Raw genomic sequence first — 20,592 nt, 5'->3', positions numbered from 1 at the left:
ATTTAGTAGACTATCTTTTCATTTTCTCAATGGTTTTCTTTGCTATGCAAAAGTTTTTAAGTTTAAAGGTTTCATTTGTTTATTTTTACTTTTATTTCCTTTACTTTAGGAGATAGATCCACAAAAAAAACATTGCTACGATTTATGTCAAAGAGTGTTCTGTCCAGGTTTTCCTCTAGGAGTTTTACAGTATCCAGTCTTACATTTAAGCCTTTAATCCATTTTATTTTTGTGTACGGTATTAGAGAATGTTCCGATTTCATTCTTTTACATAGATAAGGATTTTTCAGTTATTTGCAAATCAATCAGTGTGATATACAACATTAACAAACTAATGAATAAAAACCATATGATCACCCCAATAGATGCAGAAAAAGATTCTGATAAAATTCAATGTCCATTTCTGATAAAAACTCTTCAGAAAATGGGCATAGTGGGAATATATCTCAACATAATAAAGGTCATACCATATATGACAAATTCACAGCTAACATACACACGAGTGAAAAGCTGAAAACATTTCCTCTAAGATCAGGAAAAAGACAAAAGATGCACACTCTCACCACTTTTATTCAACATAGTTTTGGAAGTCTCAGCCATAGCAGTTAGACAAGAAAAAAATAAATAAAATGAATCCAAATAGGAAAAGAGCAGGCAAAACTGTCACTCTTTGCAGATGACATGATACTATACATATAAAAGACATCACCACCACCTAAAGACACCACCAGAAAACTACCAGAGCTCACCAATGAGTTCAGTATAGCTGCAGGATACAAAATTAAAACATAGAAATCTGTTGCATTTCTACACACTAACAACAAAATATCAGAAAGAGAAATTAAGGAAACAATCCCCTAGAGAAGAAAATGGCAACCTATTCCAGTCTTCTGTGTGGAAGAGATTCATTCCCAGGATAAGTCTAGAATCTACAAAAGCTGACCAATAAACCCATGAGCCTTCTGACCCGGAGCTCTCCATATGGAGAACACATGGAGTAGGGAGACACCCAGCAATACTTCTTCTTTCCCAGGGTTTGTAGTCACTTCAAACAATTCACATCTCCATTAATATCCCAGGATTTTCTTGGGATCTTTAAAGAGGACCAGAACTAATTTGCTTCCTCAAAGTTTCTTCATGATCTCAGGACCAGTTTAAGACCAAATTCTCCTTAGTCCCTGCACTCTTGCAGCATCAAAGACCCAAACCAAAGATGCAAACCAAAAATGCAGCAAGATGGATAAGAGGCACGTTGCTTAACAAGGTTAAGAAGGCAGAAAATACAGGATTAACCAAGGTTCATTGTCACATGCCTACACTATGTCAAGACAGGCATCACTGCACAAATGCCTTCTGTGAAGGATTTCAACGGCCATTCTTTGGAAGCAGCAAGTCCTTAGAAAGAAAAGAAGCCACAGATGATGAGGATTAAAAATCTTACCACAATAGGAGAAAATGCTCAAGGTCAAAGTCACAGATGGTCCCTTCTAAGAACAAAATGATGGGTGTGTTTAGGCTGAAAAGGGATGGGGGACAGAAGTCCTGTCTATTGACACTAATCCCACTCTGCCCAGGAAGTGTAAGATACCTTGAGTCCAAGTACTTGCAGGAAGGGATGGAGTCCTTGTCCAGTCCACTTTGAGACAGGTAAAGACTAAAACAATACTAAAAAGTTATAATGACTTCCCTGGTGGCTTAGAGGGTAAAAGCATCTGCCTACAATGTGGGAGACCCAGGTTTGATCCCTGGGTCGGAAAGAACCTCTGGAGAAGGAAATGGCAACCCACTCTGGTACTCATGCCTGGAAAATCCCATGGATGGAGGAGCCTGGTGGGCAACAGTCCATGGGGTCACAAAGAGTTGGACACAACTGAGCGACTTCACTTTAAAAAGTTATAATAGCTAACAATACTAGAAACTCCGAAGTCTTTAGATATATTAACTTATTAAAACAACTAGGTGAGGTAGGTGTTAATAATAAAGCCTTCCATTTCATAGAAGAGGCAATCAGGAGACAAAGTTTAAGCGAATTTGCTCATAACCCCTCAGACAGGGGAGCTGAGATTGGAACCCAGTCAGCAGAGTTCCCAAGACAATAGTCCTAATCCTCATGTATCATGTCTCTCAGGAACTTCATCCTCCAACCCAGAGCTGGCCCGCATTTCACATTCTCATCTCCTTCTATTTGAGTCCTAAGAGCTTTATTACTTATTAGACTCTTAGGGATGTCCTATTAAATCATCAGAACTAAAAGCAGATCTTCCCTCTTCCCCTTGCTTCCACCTCAACCCCAATGACACCTGAAGGCAAACCACATCCAAGCATTGGGATTGGCACGCCCAGTGGAGCCACAGACACATCAGATGGTCTGGCAGAGTCTGGTCTTGATTTGGTGAGGAAATAGGCAGAAGGGAGAGAGAGAGAGGAAGAGAGAAGGAAAAAGAGAGAGAAAGAGAGAAAGAGCATTAATGTTTATGGAGAAGAAAGGGGATAGGAGCTGAAGTGGAATATTAACCTAAATCAAAATCAGTCTCCTACTAAAACTGTACCGATATTTTAAATGGAGGCTTATTTCAAACAGCACATCCTCCCAACCAGATTCCAAGTTTAAAGAACCTAAATAATATTCTATCACTGGTTGTCTTTTGATACCCAACTTCTTCCATTTTATACCATAGATATCTGTTACTTTTCATCATTTAAGCAACTTATTGGGGAAAACTCTTATTTGCACAAAGCACTTATATACTCATGTATCTGTTTAGGTCATTTGAGTAAATAGCAGGGAAACAGCAGTAAATTGTAAAGTGTGAAAAAGGGCTCAATATACCACTATCTATCCTTTTCATGTAATCTAAGGCAAATTTACAGCTAAATATTAACTCAAGTCTCTGAATTAAAGGTTTGAAACAAGTCCCTCATGGTGCCTACCTTTAAGTATGTTAAGGTCTATTTTTTATTATCATTCCTACTAACAACAAGCAGGATTCATTTTATATTTTTATTTTAATATGGAGTAACTGCCTATTTAAGGGAGAAAGGACCCTCCATCTTTTTCAGTAGTTTGTGGTCTCTGAGACCAGGGGCCCATTTGGTTCTGATATGTTCTCCAAGTCCACACCTGAACACAGAGTGGGTCTTCAATAAATATTCCTGACTATGCAACTACCCTGAACAACAGATACAGGTCAGAATGTTACTTCTGGTTCAAAAAGAAAATCCAAATGATATTTTAAGATTTGCAAAGAAATCTTAAAGTAGTAAGGTCAATATGTAGCAATAACCATTTATCAGTTCCGTCCATTTAACTTTAAATGGCTCACCTCATAAATTAAACTGAAAGGAGTATATACCTGTAATGTTTAAGTTGGGAAAGGGGTGGCAGAAGAGAGAAAGGAGTTATCTAGAACCTGTAAGATGATACCAAATGTGTGTGTGTTAATCTGGACATATGTATCTATCTGTGTGGCATGTGTGTAATACTCCCCCCCAAAGGCCTATTCATATCCCACCTAATAATTTATCTCAGCAGGGAATGAATAGATAGCTATTCTAGAGAGAGAGAGAGAGAGAGTGTGTGTGTTGTGGTGGGAGGGGAGCAGAGAAAGAAAGATAAGAAAGAGACTAAGAGAAAACAAAAGAGAAAGTCAAAGGCAGAATTAAAAAGCAACTGAGAGGAAGAGAAGGGGAGGCAGAGGGAGAGAGGAAAGGAGAAGCAATTAAGAGGGCTGGTCACAGAGAAGAGTGAAATGAAACAAACGGTTTGAAGAAAATCTTTTCTTGCTGGAATCTGCAGTAAAATCCAGATTCCTACTGAAACAGAAAACCCTCCTCTTGGGTGGGGGAGTGGCTGAGGTTTGGTATAGAAGGAGATCAATACTTTACTCGACAATTCCCATGTAAATGCCACTGTCATTTTCAGTATCGTTTCACTGTCAGCTTCCCACAGTAAATTAAAAAAAAAAGTATAACCCTTATTTTTCCCCCTGAGATTTTTAAGCATGATCTCAATTGTACGACTGCAACACATCATCCAGCAAATTCTTGGCAGAGTAAATCAAAGAACACGTGCTTACCCAAGGTGAATGGTAGCCACTGGACTGTACATTCACGGCATCTGGTTCAGAAAGCTCCCTCAAACCTGCTCTAAAGCTGCCCGCTGCTGAACCCACAGTTATGCATGTTACCACAGCCTACCACAAAAGTCTAAAAGCTTACTGTAGAAATTCTACCTGTCAATTTTCATTTCTGGCTTAACTTAATAAAGGCTTCACAAATCCTCTCCTAGAAAGACTGTTACATTCCATGCTAACACCACTAGAATGAGAAAAGGCCTGTTTCCATGTGTCTACTGTCTGCCTTTCATGGATGTACAGAATATATCAAGTTCCAATCCACCATTTTTTACTTCGCATTCCCATTAGGAATTGTAGCTTCAGAAATGGCAGCATTTGTTCCATAGAGAAAGGACTTAAAAAACACCTTCCTTATATATAGTAAGCTGAAGATACATTTCCTCTTGCTTTTTTCATAATATAATTTTTTAATGAGCTGCAATTAAAGCCAGTCAGACTCAGAATCTCGTAATACCATTTTTACACCTTTTTTCATTTTTCAGAGTATATATGTCTTTCTAAATCTGGCAGAACTCAATTCTATATATTATGTAGTTTAAAAGTCATAGAAAACATAAGGACTTTCTACTCATACATTTCCATATTATACCACGATTCAAATGTGCTGCCCTTCTTAGCAAATTCAGTCAAAGGAACTGATGTCAAAAGAAATATACATGTGTACAAAGTTTTAAAAAGAAAGTTAGAATCAAACAGAAATCTGTAAAAATCACATTCTCAACACACACATCTTATCCTGAACTTCAAAAATATCCACATCCATTATCAATCTCTATTTTGTATTTGAGTCAAACGTACATCTCATGTATACTGCTGCAGGATGTTATGAATTCCAAAGTTGATTAGAGGGAAAACATGCTAATTGTTGTCAATAATAAAGCTCAGTGCAAGTAATTCAGGCATTCCACAATTACTCAGATTTTAATTTAATGTCTTTCCAAAGATGACCTGAGTGGATTTCTGAGGACTGAATAGTCAGAACTGCTTCCATTATTGTCTGATAAATGCTCTTTTGTGTCCATAATGAATATACCATTGTGATCTTTCTCAAGTTCTGACAGTCAAATAAATTAAAAAATGCCCACTATTTGTATCACAAATTATTCAAAATCTACTGATTATCTCAGTATTATAAATTATAATGTGGACTTCTAGGAATTATGAATTGAAGGGTAGTTTGCAGTCTGACATGTCAAGGATAATGTCCAACAGAAACCTCACGAGAAAAACTAAAAAAACACAACAACAAAAGACTTAAGCAATCACAGCCTCTTTTACATTAAAAGGTAAGTAGAAAATATAAACATATTTTAAATACCAGTATTTCAGGGTAGGGCATTAAGAGGTACAAACTACTAAGTATAAAAAATAAGTTACAAGAATATATTATACAGCAAAGAGAATATAGTCAATATTTTATAATAACTTCAAATGAAGTATAATCTATAAAAATTTTGAATTATTGTTATATATCTGAAACTAACATAATATTTTAAATCAACTCTATTTTAGTAAGTAAATACATAAATACCAGTATTTCAATGCTTACTTTCAGTAGATCCTTGGAGAAATCACCACCTTCATCTACCCCTTGGAGGTTTGCGATGAACTCTTGGCAGGTCATCTTCTTTCCGATATTCTGGAACAGAGGCAAATAACACATCACAATGACATAGGTGGAATTAAGATTATTTCTTGAAAACATGATTAAACAAAATAAGATTGATTTGGTTTTTCAAGACCAGACACAAACACTCCAATATATATGTGTGTGTATATATATACCTACAAGTTTATATGCATATGAAAAAAACCAGATGGCTTATTATGCTTTGAAAACTGTCATTAAATATGAATAGCAAAATTATGTCAAGCTTTTATTTCAGCCTAAGAAAAAATCTGAAAAACCTTTGCTACATTTATGCAAAGAATATATAATGTAGTTTTTACAGGAAGGCATGAATAAAATGACATTTCTTAGCTGAACTCTGATGGCTATTTGCTTCTTTATTTGTATTTCCTACCTACTGCCAAGAATGATGAAGGACCTGAGATTTCAGGCTGCTACTTCAAGCTAAGAACTTAGCCTATCACAGGCTGCCGAATGCAGTCAGAAGCAGGACCACAGGAATTTATCACAACAGAAGTGGCCGGAACCCCAGTGCTTTCTTGCCCCACTTCCCTGAGTCCCAATACTCAGAGCACCTTGAGTGGGGCCAGCTGACACCTGCACACATAGGAGGAGCGCTGCGGTTTGGGAACCTGAATCCTCGCAACGGGACAGTTAAGTATATCTACCCCTTTCTGTAAAGAGAGAAACCAGCTTGTATCTTTCAAGGTCAAACACAAATCTAACCACTGCTCTGGGAATCACTAAGTCAATTTTCCAATGCTGCTCACCACAGAAGTAATATTGAAAAGACAGACCAGAACAAAGGCAACCAAACTTCAGTTCACAAAATGTAAGAAAAGCAAGAGATCCTTGGAGAACTGTTTCCAAACTCGTTTTCAACTTGACTTAAGGATATTAAGTTTAACCAAAGATGATCTCATTAATAAACAAAAATTAGAAAATGTGAGGGCTTCCCTTATAGCTCAGACAGTAAAGAATCCACCTGCAATGCAGGAGACCTGGGTTCAATCTCTGCGTGAGGAAGATTCCCCTGGAGGAGGGCATGGCAACCCACTCCAATGTCCTTGACTGAAGAATTGCCATGGACAGAGGAGCCTGGCAGGCTGCAGTGCATGGGGTCGCAAAGAGTTGGACATGACTGAATGACTAAACACGCAGAAAATGTGAACTGTAAAAAGAGGAGAGATGCAAATATGCTGAGAAAACTAATAAAATTGCTATGACACAGAATTGCCTCCAGTGCCAGCTCCAACTGGCTAATAAAAGTTGCCAGTTGTGAAGGATTCTGAGGTTGAGTCTGGACTCCCACAGAAACCCATCCCGTGAGTAGGGGACGCAGAGCAAAAGTGCAGAGATTGGGGCTCTCTGGCAAATGTGGTCCAAGTGAACACAAAGTGTGCCAACACCATGCAGCCCTGCACACAACACATGGGCAAAGACAATGCATGCCCTGCAATTTTATTTTATTCAGAGAAGACTAGGAGTAGGGTAGAACAGTAGTCTGCAAGCTGGTGCAGAATGTTCTGGAGACAAAGACTTTAACAGGAATGCAAAACCATAGACAGTTTCGAGGGAGTATTTATACAGAACTTAAAAAGCATACATCTGCCTGAGAACAGAGTCACCTGTGTGTCTTCAAAGTCACCGCTTCTCACTTCCTTTTCCACAACTGCCCTTCTGCCTTAAAACATGAAACAATCTGTCCAGTGCTTGCTAATTAATTATAACTTTTGTTTGAAACCTTGCCTCTTCCATCAGGAAGGACAGCATAGGTAGTTACACTTAGAGGAAAGACTGCATAAATGTTTTAACAATGAGAACTGGCTTTGCCAATTAATGTATTTGGCAGATATTTCCTATAACTTGAATAAATTGCAGCTGCAGTCCCAAGTTTTGGTGGAAATTTATTTAAAGCACAGAAAGTAACCTTAATGGAAAATACTGTTTCCTAACATTATACTGAAAAAGACAATAGCTCAGTTTTCCCTTATCAAGTATATCAGATCAAACAGGGTGCCACCTAAGCTAAAAACTAGCAAGTATGATCAATAGTCATTTTGATATGACTTGGCAAGGCTTTTCTGGGATATGATTCAAGGATTTGAGAAAATGAATGAATAATGACTAGGTAAAAAATTCTTTTCCAAGTTAGGTGGTTACAATTGTTTGCTTTTAACAAAATTAAAAACAGACATAATTTAATCATCACTTACGAACAAAAATGTTTTTTTAATATGTGATTTGATAACATTGGGGCACTCTTTCTGCCCCCCTCCTGATGTCTGTATCAGAAGCTTTCTCTATCTCTTTTATACTTTAATAGAACTTTATTACACAAAAGCTCTGAGCGATCAAGCCTCATCACTCGCCCCGGATTGAATTCTTCTCCTCTGGAGGTCAAGAATCCTGGCGTCTTCTATGGTTCAGCAGCAACTTTTCATCTTGAGGGCTCATCCGGGATCCTTGAGGACAAGGTAAGGATGCTTGGAGCTCTAGTTCTTTGCTCTCCTAGCGAACATGTTTTCTGCTGTACTTTACTAACTCTATAGTGTGCTTGTGTGAATGAATGACACACTCTGCGCGAAGCAAGTGAGGAGCCCTGCTCTGCGGTTCCGCGGTGACCTCATACGGCTCATGGCAGAAACCTGTCGGGGGTTTATGCCGACCTGTCAGGGGACTTCCCTGGTGGCTCGGACGGTAAAGCGTCTGCCTACCATGCGGGAGACCCGGGTTCAATCCCTGGGTCAGGAAGATCTCCTATAGAATGAAAGGGCAACCCACTCCAGTATTCTTGACTGGAAAATCCCACGGAGGGAGGAGCCTGGTAGGCTACAGTCCATGGGTTCACTTAATGACATTATCTGTTTTTAATCCTTATAATGTTAATAATGATAAAACTTGTTTTAGAATGCTTTATATTGAAACACCTGAGTCTTTTGGTAATAAGAAACTGAAATTTTAATCTCAATTTATGTAATTTTTGTTAAAATAAGTATCAAATAAAACAATATCAAGACTCCCAAATATAAAAACATGTTATACAAACAAAAATAAAACTATGGAAAAGCAGACAAAATCACAAATACCAGGATATGCCAGTAAAAAATATGCCAGTAAGTTACCTGTAAGTGTCAATATGTCAGTTATACAAGCGTCAACTTACTATAACTTTTAAAAAAACACCAGCTTTATCAAAATGTAATTCATATAACATTCATTCTTGTGAACAATACAATTCAATAATTCTTAGCATATTGTTAAAGCAGTATGGCCATCACCCGTGTAAACTGAGACCATTTTTATCACCCGAAAAGCCGCTCCATATCCACTAGCCGTCACTCTTAGACCTCTCTCCCATCCTCATTACCCATTCTCTTGAACACCAATAACAAACTTATTTACTAAGCCCTGCGGAGCTGCCTATGCAGGACATATCACATAAATGGAATCATACAAATACAGTCTTTTATGACTGGCTTCTTTCATTTAGCATAATGCTTTCAAGGTTCACCCATACTGTAGCATTAACCAGTATTTAACTTCTTTTTGTTGCCAAACAACATTCCATTATATGAATATACTGAATCCTGTTTATCCATTCAGAAATTGGTGGCTGCTTGGACTGCCTCCACCTTGTGGCTCCTATAATATAGCTGAAAATATTTGCATACAAGTTTGGGCGGACTTGTTTTCATTGCTCCTATGTGTAAAACCAAGGAGCGGGATTGCTGGGTCATATGGCAACTCTGTGTTTAATCATTTGAGGAACTGCAGGCACCAGTTTACATACCCACTAAAAGCGTGTGAGAGTTTCAGTTTCTCTATATCCTCTCCAACACTTATCTGTCCTTTTTATTTAAGCCAACCTAGTGGGTGTAAACTGGTGTCCTGTGCTTCTGATCTGGATTTCCCTAATGACTGAGAAAGCAATGGCAACCCACTCCAGTACTCTTGCTTGGAAACTCCCATGGACGGCGGAGCCTGGTAGGCTGCAGTCCATGGGGTCAAAAAGAGTCGGACACGACTGAGCGACTTCACTTTCACTTTTCACTTTCATGCTTTGGAGAAGGAAATGGCAACCCACTCCAGTGTTCTTGCCTGGAAAATCCCAGGGACGGAGGAGCCTGGTAGGCTGCCTTCCGTCTACAGGGTCGCACAGAGTCAGACATGACTGAAGCAACTTAGCAGCAGCAGCAGCAGCAATGACTGGTGATTTTCAGCATACATTCATGCATTACTGGCCACACGTACATATTCTTTGGAGAAATCCTGATTCGAATCCTTTGTCCTTTTATTATCTTTTATTCTCAAGTTGTGTCCTTTATATATTCTTGATACAAACTCCTTATTATATATGTACTTTGCAGATACTGTCTCCTATTATGTGAGTCTTTCTCATTTGATGGTGTTCTTTGAAGCAGAGGAAATTTTTAATCTAGATGATATTTCAATTTACTTTTTTTTTGGTTGCTTGTGCTTTTGGTGTCACATGTAACAAATTAATGTCAAATCAATCCAAAGTCACAAAGATTTACTCCTATGTTTTCTCAGAGATGTTATACTGTTAGCTCCTACGTTTAGATATTAGATCCATTTCGCATTAATTTTTGTACAGAGTAGCAAAGAAAAATCTAAATTCATTCTTTTGCATATGACTATCCAGCTGTCCCAGCACCATATGTATTCTTTCTCCAATGAGTGGCGTTGGCATCCTTGTCAAAATCAACAAACTGGAATGCAAGGGTTTACTCCTTAACTCTTAACTTTATTGAACAGATCGAGATGTTCGGTCTGATGCCACTGTAACACTCTCTTGACTCACAGCTTTGTAGCAAGTTGTTTTCACCTCTGCATTCTTTTTGTTACGGTTAAAAACACAAACAATTTACTATCTTAATGATTTTTATGTGCACAGTTCAGTAAGGTTATGTATTTTCACACTGTGGTGAAACAGATTTCCACAACTACTTCATCTTGCAAATCTTAAACTCTATATAACTTCCTATCCACCTCCCCTCCACCTTCTGGAAACTATCATTCTACCTTCTGTTCTAAGGACTCTGAATATTTAGATAACTCATGAAAGTGAAATCATAGTGTTCTCAAAGTTTGTCCATTCTGCAGCATACTTCAGAGGTTCCTCGTTTTTAAGGCTGAGGATTTCATTAGATGTAGACTACAATTTTGTTCAACAGTTTATCCACTGATGCACATGTGGGGTGTTCCACTTCTCGGCTTTGTGAAGTACTGCTATGAACATGGGTATGCAAATATCTCCTTGAGATCCTGCTTTCAAATCTTTTAGATATATAGCCAGAAATAGGATAGGGGTATCATGCGCTATTTCTAATTTTTTAAGGAACTGCCATGTTACTTTCCATAGGGGTGCACCATTTTACAATCCCACCAACAGCATACAAGGATTCCAATTTCTCCCCGTACTTGCCACCTTCTGTTATTTAGCTTTAAAAAAAAAAACAAAAAACAGTAGCCATCCTCATAGGTATGAGGTAGCTTTGATTGGCATTTCTCTGACAATTAGTGAAAGTTGAGAATTTTTTCATATGCTTGTTATTTGTATAATATCTTCAGATAAATGTCTACTTCAAATCTTTTTCCCTCTTTTTATTGGGGTAATTAATTTTACTGTTGTTGTAGAGTTGTAGGAGTTCGTTACATATTCTGGATATTAATTACTCATCAGATGTAAGATTTGCAAATATTTTCTCCCTTTCTGTAGGTTTTCATTTCACTTTGTAGTGTCCTTTTGTGTACAAAAGTTTGCAAGTTTGACGTAAGCCCATGTGTCTACTTTGAATTTTGCTACCTATGGTTTGAGTGTCAGATCCAAGAAATCATTGCCAAGTCCGACATTAGGAAGCTTTATCTCTGTTTTATTTTCATAGTGTTGTCATTTTAGGCCTTTAATCTACGTTGAGTTAATCTTTTATATGGTATAAGGGTACAACTCCACTTTCTGCCTTGGATGTCCTTTATTCCCAGCACCATTTGTTGAAGAGACTATCCTTTCTCCATTGAGTAGTCTTGGCACCCTTGCTGAAGATCATTAAAAAGTATCTATACGAGAGTTTATTTGGGGCTCTGTACTGTGTTCCATGTGTCTATCTGCCTGTCTTTACACCAGTATCACACTCTTTATTGTAGATGTGTAATATGTTTTGAAATCAGGAGGTGTGAGTTCTCTAGTTTTGTTGTTTTTCAAATCTGTTTAGGCTATTCACAGTCCCTTGAGATTCCATGTGAATTTTAGGATGAATTTTTCTTTTCTGCAAAAAATGCCATTGGGACATGGATAGAAATTGTAATTGAATTGCAGTAGCAGCTTATCAATTTTCCGTGGGGGAAGAAAGGTCAGCTAGCATTTTGAGGATGACTGTGTTGAATCTGAAGATCACTTTGGAGAGCATGGCACTTTAAACTAAGGGTTCCAATCCAATACCATTAAATTACTTTCCACTTACTTGGTTTCTTTCAACAATGTTTTGTAGTTTTCAACGTCAATGCATTCATCTTAGTTTGTTAAGTTTATTCTTAAGTATCTTAGTATTTCTGATGATACTGTAAACAAAACATTTAATTTTCCTATTGCTCATTGATAGTATCAGCAATGCAAATGATCTTTGTATATTCAACTTTTATTCTGCAGCCTTGCTGAACTGTTTTTTAGATTCTAATCATTTTTTTCCTTTTGTAGATTCCTTAGGATTTTCAATATAAAAGATCAAGTCTTCTGCAAACAGAGAAAATTTTACTTATTTCATTCTAATCATGACGTGTTTTATTATATTTCCTGCCTACTCACCCTGGATAAAATCTTCAGTATGTAACAAAGAAGTGGCAAGGGTAGACTCTTTTGCCTTGTTTCTGATCTGGGGCACAAAAAGTCTTACAGCTTTTCCAGAAAGTATGATGTTAGCTGTGAGTTTTTCATAAATGTCCATTTTTAGGAATTAATGAAATTCTTTTTTATTCCTGGCATATTAGATATTTTCCCTTTAGTTATAAAATGGTATTGGATTTTAGCAGTGCTTATGTGTTTACTGAGATAATCATGGCTTTTCTCTTTTATTCCATTAATAAGGAGATTAGATTGATTTTCATATGTTGAACCAATCCTGCATTCCTATAATAAATCTCAAATGGTTAGAATATATAGTCCTTTTTATATACTGCTAGACTATGTTTTCCTTTCTCTAAGGATTTTGAGTCTATATTCACAGGGCTATTCATAAAGGATATTAGTTTTCTTGTGATAGTTTTGTCTGGTTTTGGTATCAGGGTAGTATAGTCCTCATAGAATGCTTTGAAAAGTAATCACTCCCCTTTTATTTTTTTTCTGAAGATTTTGTGAAGGATTTATACCAAAGCCTCTGTAAATGTTTAGAACAATTCACAAATAAAGCCATCTGGTCTTGGGCTTTTCTTTGAGGAAAGTTTTATTTATTATTAAGTCAGTCTCTTTATTTGCTATAGGTCTATTCAGATTTTCTATTTCTCCTTGACTCAGTTTCAACAGTATTTATCATTCTAGGAACCTGTCCATTTCACTTGCATGATCTTTTGTTAACATACAATTGTTGATAGCATTCTCTTATAATCCTCTTATTTCTGTAAGCTAACTTCCTGAATGGTCAAGGTTGTTTATATCTGCAACTTACTGTCCTCCTCTGCCTCACTAGTAATTCTTCCCGGTGAGGTCTAGGAGCAAAAGCAAAGGGTCAGATCAGTCCACTTTGCTTCTTGCTGACATCTATGGTTAAACACTCCCCAAGTCTTTATGCTATTTTTATCAGGGAGTCAAAGGAAAATGGTCTTTGTCATCAAGAAACAGTCCTTATAAGTACTTATGAGACCTCGTTATACCAATTTGTATCAGTTAATTTGAAAAACTATTATTCAAACAAATACTGTCAAAGCTCACTCTAATCACTGACTTTGTATCCCAACAGTTCACAGGCATCATGGTTCTAGTCTTGTTTTCTTTTCAAGTTGAATCATGACTTTGGGAAAGAGGAGGCCTGCTCAGAAACAAATGCTGGCAATTGCATGCCAAGGCAGCACTTTCATAAAACTTTCTGATATTCTGAATTCTTTCCCATTAAATGAATAAAGCATAGAAATTTGAAAAGGCCTCCTATGCACTGAAAGGCACAAAAATTATTTTTTGGAATCAATACAGTACTTCCAATCAAATCTGAGATGTTCAAAGAATGTAAATCTGGAGATCATATCTTTAAAATCTGGAGGCATTTTTAATCAAACTTAAAATGGAGAAGCCACAGAAACAGAATTCTATCTGAAATCCCCAAAATACCAGTCAGCCCCAAATCTTGACAATTTAGCCAATTAAGGTACTATCCTTAATGAGAGAAAATAGTAGTCAAAAAGTTAAAAAAAAAAACAAAAACACACACACACACAACAGACTGGGGGTTCTCACTCCCAGACAAATTTAAGGTTATTCTCCCAAAATGACTAAATAGTCATTTTAAAATATATTTTCTTAAAAATAAAGAGCTGTTTTCTCCATTTGTTTCCTTTTAGAGATAGAGTATTTGATGAATTAATCATGTCTGGAAAATGTAACTTGGATGTAAACACGTTTCTCATTTAGAATGTTAGGTAAAAGGATCCTCCTCAGCCTTACCTACTATGTTTAGGGAGGAAGCAGAAGGTTTCATAGACCAGGGCAAGAGTCTGGAAGAGACAAGTTTTGTAAATTTCTGTCAGGGATCAGATAAGAAATATTCTAGGCTTTACAGTCTGTAAGATCCCTGTTACAACTACTCAACACTGTCATTTTAGTCTGCAAATGTGTGTGACCGTGTTCAGGAAAACCAGCTGGACTGTGGGGCATAGTTTGCAGGCCCTTAGTCGATAAGAAGGGCTTCCCCAGTGGGTCATTGGTAAGAGAATCTGCTTGCAAAGCAGGAGACACAGGTTCAATCCCTGCGTTGGGAAGACTCCCTGGAGGAGGGCATGGCAACTCACTCCAGCAGTCTTGCTTGGAGAATCTCACAGCAGAGGAGCCTAGTGCACTAAGGCTCCACAGGGTTGCAAAGAGTTGCACACGACTGAAGCGTCTGAGCATGAGGCTGCAGGAAAATGGAAGGAGGCAGCCCTGGTCCCGAGGACGCATCACGGGTGAGCAAATGGGTCAGGCATCCGACACACTCTGGACTTTACCTTTGGGTTTATCCTCTGCTAAAGTGGTGGCATTTTTTCCCCACTCCAGCAGATAATCAGCTCCGGACTTCAGAGGTAACTGAGTGAAGGAGGAAAGGTAAGACGGAGAGTTTCTTTCTTAGCACCGTTTTAGGCACCACACAAGCTACAGTCCAAAATTGTACGTTTGGACTTACAGCCTAAGCGTGACCACGGCTTTGCTTTGAGCCCGCTTCCTTGAAGCTCGGAGAATGCAGCTCCAGCCAAGACCTGACCCTCGCTCAGGCCTGAGGGTGAGCTGCTGCTGAAGTGGCATCTCGACTCTGCACTCACCAGGAAGCAGCCCACAGTCTACACTCTGGCCAAAAGGTTGAAGAATTAGCAAAGCAATCCTCGAATTTTTCATTTTTAATAGTGTAAAGTCCGAAAGCTTTCTGGAAAACACGCTTTCGGAGAAACTGAAGGCTCTCCTGGTCCATTGGTAAAATCTGGCTTCATAAATCTTGAGATATTAAGACACAGCAGGCATACCCTCCCACATGGCAACGCCACCTCCTCCAGCATGTTACAGTAAGTGCCGAAAGAGCACACTGCTGACTTCGTAATGGCTTCAGCTCTGGAGCTCTGCTGAAAGCTGCTTCTTGGCTTGGGTTTCCTGTGCATCTCTATCAAACAAGCTTAACTGTGTTCTGCTGCCCTCAGGTGTCCAGTTTTTAGTGCACACAACTGGCTGGCAAAACAGGATCCTTTGTAAATTTACAAACCAGGAAGCTGTAACTGTGATATTCAAAGTACTCGTTCATAAACCCCAAACACAAAGCTAGTGTGCTAAAAGTTCAACCTTTAGAGATACCTGAAATATTACTGGGATTTCCCCCAGCACTTCTATAATACATTGCCATTGAAAAAGGAGCCAGAAATAGCATGAAGAAAAGAAATATGTATGGCAACTGAAAATACTGATTCTCAAAGAACGGTTCAGGGATTCTGTTCAGGGTATCCATGAAGTCAAACCTATTTTCATAATAACTGAAAATTATTAAAAACATTTTTCAGTCTCTCTCATAAGTTACGGTGGAGTATTCTAGAAGCTACATGACTTGTGATATACTGTGATAAAATGTGGAAGCAGAGAATCTAGCAGTCGACTATTAAACCAAACATGAAAGAGATTTTCAAAAATTTTTAAATGCTTATTTTTTCACTAAATTTTGTTTAAGTATAATTATTACTCATCAGTTCAGTTCAGTGGCTCAGTCGTGTCCGACTCTTGGTGACCCCATGAATTGCAGCATGCCAGGCCTCCCTGTCCATCACCAACTCCCAAAGTTCACTCAGACTCCATCGAGTCAGTGATGCCATCCGGCCATCTCATCCTGTTGCCCCCTTTTCCTCTCGCCTTCCATCTTTCCTAGCATGAGGGTCTTTTAAAAAGAGTCAGTTCTTCACATCAGGGGGCCAAAGTATTGGAGCTTCAGCATCAGTCCTTCCAGTGAATATTCAGGATTGATTTCCTTTAGGATTGACTGGTTGGATCTCCCTACCCAAGGCACTCTCAAGAGTCTTCTCCAACACCACAGTTCAAAAGCATCAATTCTTCGGCGCTCAGCTTTCTTTATAGTCCAACTCTCACATCCATACATGACCACTGGAAAAACCATAGCCTTGAGTAGACACACCTTTGTTGGCAAAGTAATGTCTCTGCTTTTGAATATGCTATTTAGGTTGGTCATAGCTTTTCTTCCAAGGAGCAAACGTCTTTTAATTTCATGGCTGCAGTCACCACCTGCAGTGATTTTGGAGCCCCTCAAAATAGTCTCTGACTGTTTCCATTGTTTCCCCATCTATTTGCCATGAAGTGATGGGACCAGATGCCATGATCTTCGTTTTCTGAATGTTGAGCTTTAAGCCATCTTTTTCACCCTCCTCTTTCACTTTCATCTAGAGGCTCTTTAGTTCGTCTTCACTTTCTGTCACAAGGGTGGTGTCATCTGTGTATCTGAGGTTATTGATATTTCTCCTAGCAATCTTGATTCCAGCTTGTGCTTCATCCAGTCCAGCACTTCTCATGATGTACTCGGCATATAAGTTAAATAAGCAGGGTAACAATATACAGCCTTGACATACTCCTTTCCCAATTTGGAACCAGTCTGTTGTTCCATGTCTGTTTCTAACTGTTGTTTCTTGACCAGCCTACAGGTTTCTCAAGAGGCAGGTCAGGTGGTCTGGTAGAAGTATATTATTCATTTAATTGGTTTATTAATGCTATTTTAAAGTGATTCAATAAATTTTCTAAATCATCAACTTTAGTTTTTAATATGGTAAATATTAACAGATATAAGTAAAAGTTTTTTGGTGGCCCTTAAAATGTAAGAGTATAAAGGGACCTGAGAACAAAAAGCTTGAGAATTATTTAGTAGCTGGCTTTATTACCACTTCATAAAAATTAGTTTCTCTAAAATTTGAGAAGATAAAGGAAAAGACTGTTCTCATTATTAATTCAAAGACTGATCTCTGCTTCTAACATGATTGTCTAGAAAGACAGACATTAAAGTAAATAAGAGGGTCAGAGGTCGGAGGTTCCTATCCCCTTCCTCATCCTCATTCCCCCACTTCCCCAAACTATCTGCGGGGGGAAAGAGCCAACCCTGCCTTAATAAGAGTTCAGTCTGCTTTCCTTTATTACCTTGTACTAATGATCTGTGCAAATGTGAAAACACATCCTGGTAAGAAAGAGAAGGGTGGAGTGGCTGAACAATGTATCAGTGAGAGGATTTGAGGTCCCTAAATGAGCCCCACTGACTCAACTGGAAAGCTACACCCGCTGTGTTTTATAAGTATGACCCGATTCTAAGAAAAGTAGAACTACCAAAAAGAAAGAGAAGAGGGTAGGGACAGGAGGAAGAAATGCAGGAAAGGAAAATGGAAAGGGAGGCTGTCATCTTGAGGAGTGAGGAAAGCCAGGAAGATACCCCTGTGCGTGATTGACTCTGACGCACTTAAGTGAGGATTCCTACTAAAATTCCAGGCAGGTGCCAGTCTGAAGTGATGAGAGCCTGGAGGAGTCACTGCGGCTGCAGAGCCCAACCGGAAAAGGAAGGACGCAGCACCAAGGGCTGTAAAAGAGGACTCCAGGGCGAGGAGGCTTACTGGAGATAAAGATCACCCATGGCTGGAGGTCCACAGAGGGACAGGGGTCAGATAGAAAAAGAAACCGCAGCCAGGGCTGGCTCTCCTGGAAGAGGGACCGAGGAAACAAGGCTGCAGGGACACGAAGAGGGGTCCGCAGAGACCACCGCCCCACAGGAGGGGGCAGATGTCAGTTACCAGGACGACAACTGCAGGCGCCCACAGAGGTTTCCTGAGGTGTAAAATGACTGCCTAGCAACCTCACGGAGCTCTGTGCTGCTCCTGAGGGTGGAGAGATGAGACAGCACGACATGAAAAGGAAAAGCATTAAAATTCTTCAATTGCAAGTCTTACAACAGTCATTTTCCACTTCTGATAATAACCAAATATTTATTTAACCCAGCCTTCAAAATTTCAGTGTCCTAGAGAGCCCATCTTTGAATTATCACAATTATTCACACAGTTTACAAATTGAAACATAATGAGTTCCTGAGAGCTATCTCCAATGGAACTACACAACTTTTTGACATTATCCTATCACAAAAGCTGCACTGTATTCCTTGACTTCTTTCTTTCCTATACCAGTACAGTGTCCTTGCTGTGGTTTTACCCCTTATCTAACCCATAACTCAACCCCTCAAAAAACCAGTAAGGTCCTGCCCTGTGCAACAAACCTGAAGATAATGAGCAGCAGGCCGAGGATCCCAAGGACAGAGCATCTGCAGGCGCCCAGCCCAGACAGGCTCCAGAAGGACCACACCCCACTCCCCACCCCCATGCGTGGTGGATACAGGGTGGAGTGGGGTGGTTGGGGGCCTGGCTCTGCCACAAAGCACAGACACACTTCAGATAAAAATTGTCACTGAAAATCCCGAGCCGTGGTGTTAAAGGGCGGATTTTGTCGCAAAATCTTGATCGACAGCAATGCCCTGGCTACTGCCTCTGACCATGGCCTGACCTGGGCAGCACTGTCTTGTGGATTGCTTCCGACCTTCAGCTGAGAAACTGGCCAACTCCTATGCTTCCACCTACCCCACTCTCTACTGCATCTGAAGCTTCCTCCCATTTCAGGGTCCAGTCCTCCCGACCACTGTCCCAGCCCTGCTGCCTGTCTTCAGTCTTGGACTCAAGAGGCTGGATTTTGAATATGAATGGAGGACAAGAGAGATACTTTACGTTAATAGAGCATACCTGCAGAGTAGCCCAGAAAGGGAAAAGGTATGAATGTATTCTAACAGGATAAATCATTTTATTCGTACTATTTCCAATAAAATGTAAGGCTTTAAAAAATAGAGTTTCAATTCTCTGCTTGTTGATAGTAACAATACTCAGTACAACTTGTCCAACAGAACAAGAGAAAAATAAATGTTTACTGTTTTGATAGAAATTGATCTGTATGTACAAAAGTCTAACTCACATACAGACTTCATAGACGAAGGGGCATTTAAAAAAAAAGAGATTACTTGGCAAAAGTGACCACAGTTAGAAAATACTTACTTAAAAGGTTAGTAAACCACTTGCAGGTAAGTAAAAGTAAGTCCATATTATTGGTATAATAATGGTAAAAATCATTCATATTTTTTAAAGTAGGTACAGAAGGGAATCACTGTTCTTTAGTTCCAATGAAATGACTCTAACATCTGAATGAATTTCTCCCCAAAATACTGTATAGATTGCAGACTGCTTTTCTGCGGCCCACTTAGTGAAATGTATGCAATTAAGAGACCCCCTCCCCCGGTGCTTCTCTACCGCAGCACCTCAGCCCTCACCACCTCTGTAGCCTCAGATAGCCCTCACCACCTCTGTAGGTAACCTGGCGAAGGGTGGTGAGCCTACCAACACCACTCGATCTGACTCTGATCCTTACCCAGATGGCAGCAAACTTGGAGTGGAGTATAAACACTAAAGTGTTTGTTTAATGACAGAATAAACTAGAAAAGGGGAAGCTGGGAAAGCATTCCAACATACAGCACGGTATTAGACTCGCTATGTTAGTACACCTTCCACCATTTCATTAGTAAGATTAACAGGAAGTACAAAGGCCCATGCCAATGCATTTTCAACACGTCATTCCATAGGACAGGAAGATTCCCAATGAGCGGCCTTAAGAGAACCTCCCAGGTTACACCTTCCCCACCGAGAGCGTGAGCGCAGGCTTGTCTCAGCACTTCTTAGAAAGGTCATGCCATTACACTGCGATTAAGACACAATGGCAGGGAAGAAAAGGGAAGTGGATTATTAGTTCATTCCCAAGAGGATTACTCTGGCTCTGGACTGAGTAATGAGAGGTGAATAAGGAGAGGGTGAAAGGTGGAGATATTAGAAATAATTCACCTTATAGTCTTTATGAATGATTCACTTTCACAGGAGCCATGCTAGTAAGTCAGACACTGCACCATAATTCAGGTAATCATGATGCAAGAGACGCTACATCCAAAATTATGGATTAAAAACTTACCACCTGGAAGGAAAATTTATTTTTAAAAAGAATCCAGAGGAGGAAAAGAA

General features: G+C 39.2%; 1 protein-coding gene across 1 annotated transcript in view; it reads right to left on the bottom strand.

Moving 5' to 3' along the window:
- Positions 1 to 20,592, bottom strand: part of PSD3 (pleckstrin and Sec7 domain containing 3) — a 482,251-nt gene that overhangs the window by 205,853 nt on the left and 255,806 nt on the right. The window contains exon 10 of the mRNA XM_052661313.1: positions 5,686 to 5,775. Coding sequence (XP_052517273.1) covers positions 5,686 to 5,775 — 90 coding nt within the window. The remainder of the gene's footprint in view (positions 1 to 5,685; positions 5,776 to 20,592) is intronic.

Source organism: Budorcas taxicolor, chromosome 24, assembly GCF_023091745.1.
Source record: "Budorcas taxicolor isolate Tak-1 chromosome 24, Takin1.1, whole genome shotgun sequence".
NCBI classification, from domain to species: domain Eukaryota; kingdom Metazoa; phylum Chordata; class Mammalia; order Artiodactyla; family Bovidae; genus Budorcas; species Budorcas taxicolor.
This window is presented reverse-complemented; position numbering and strand designations above follow the sequence as displayed.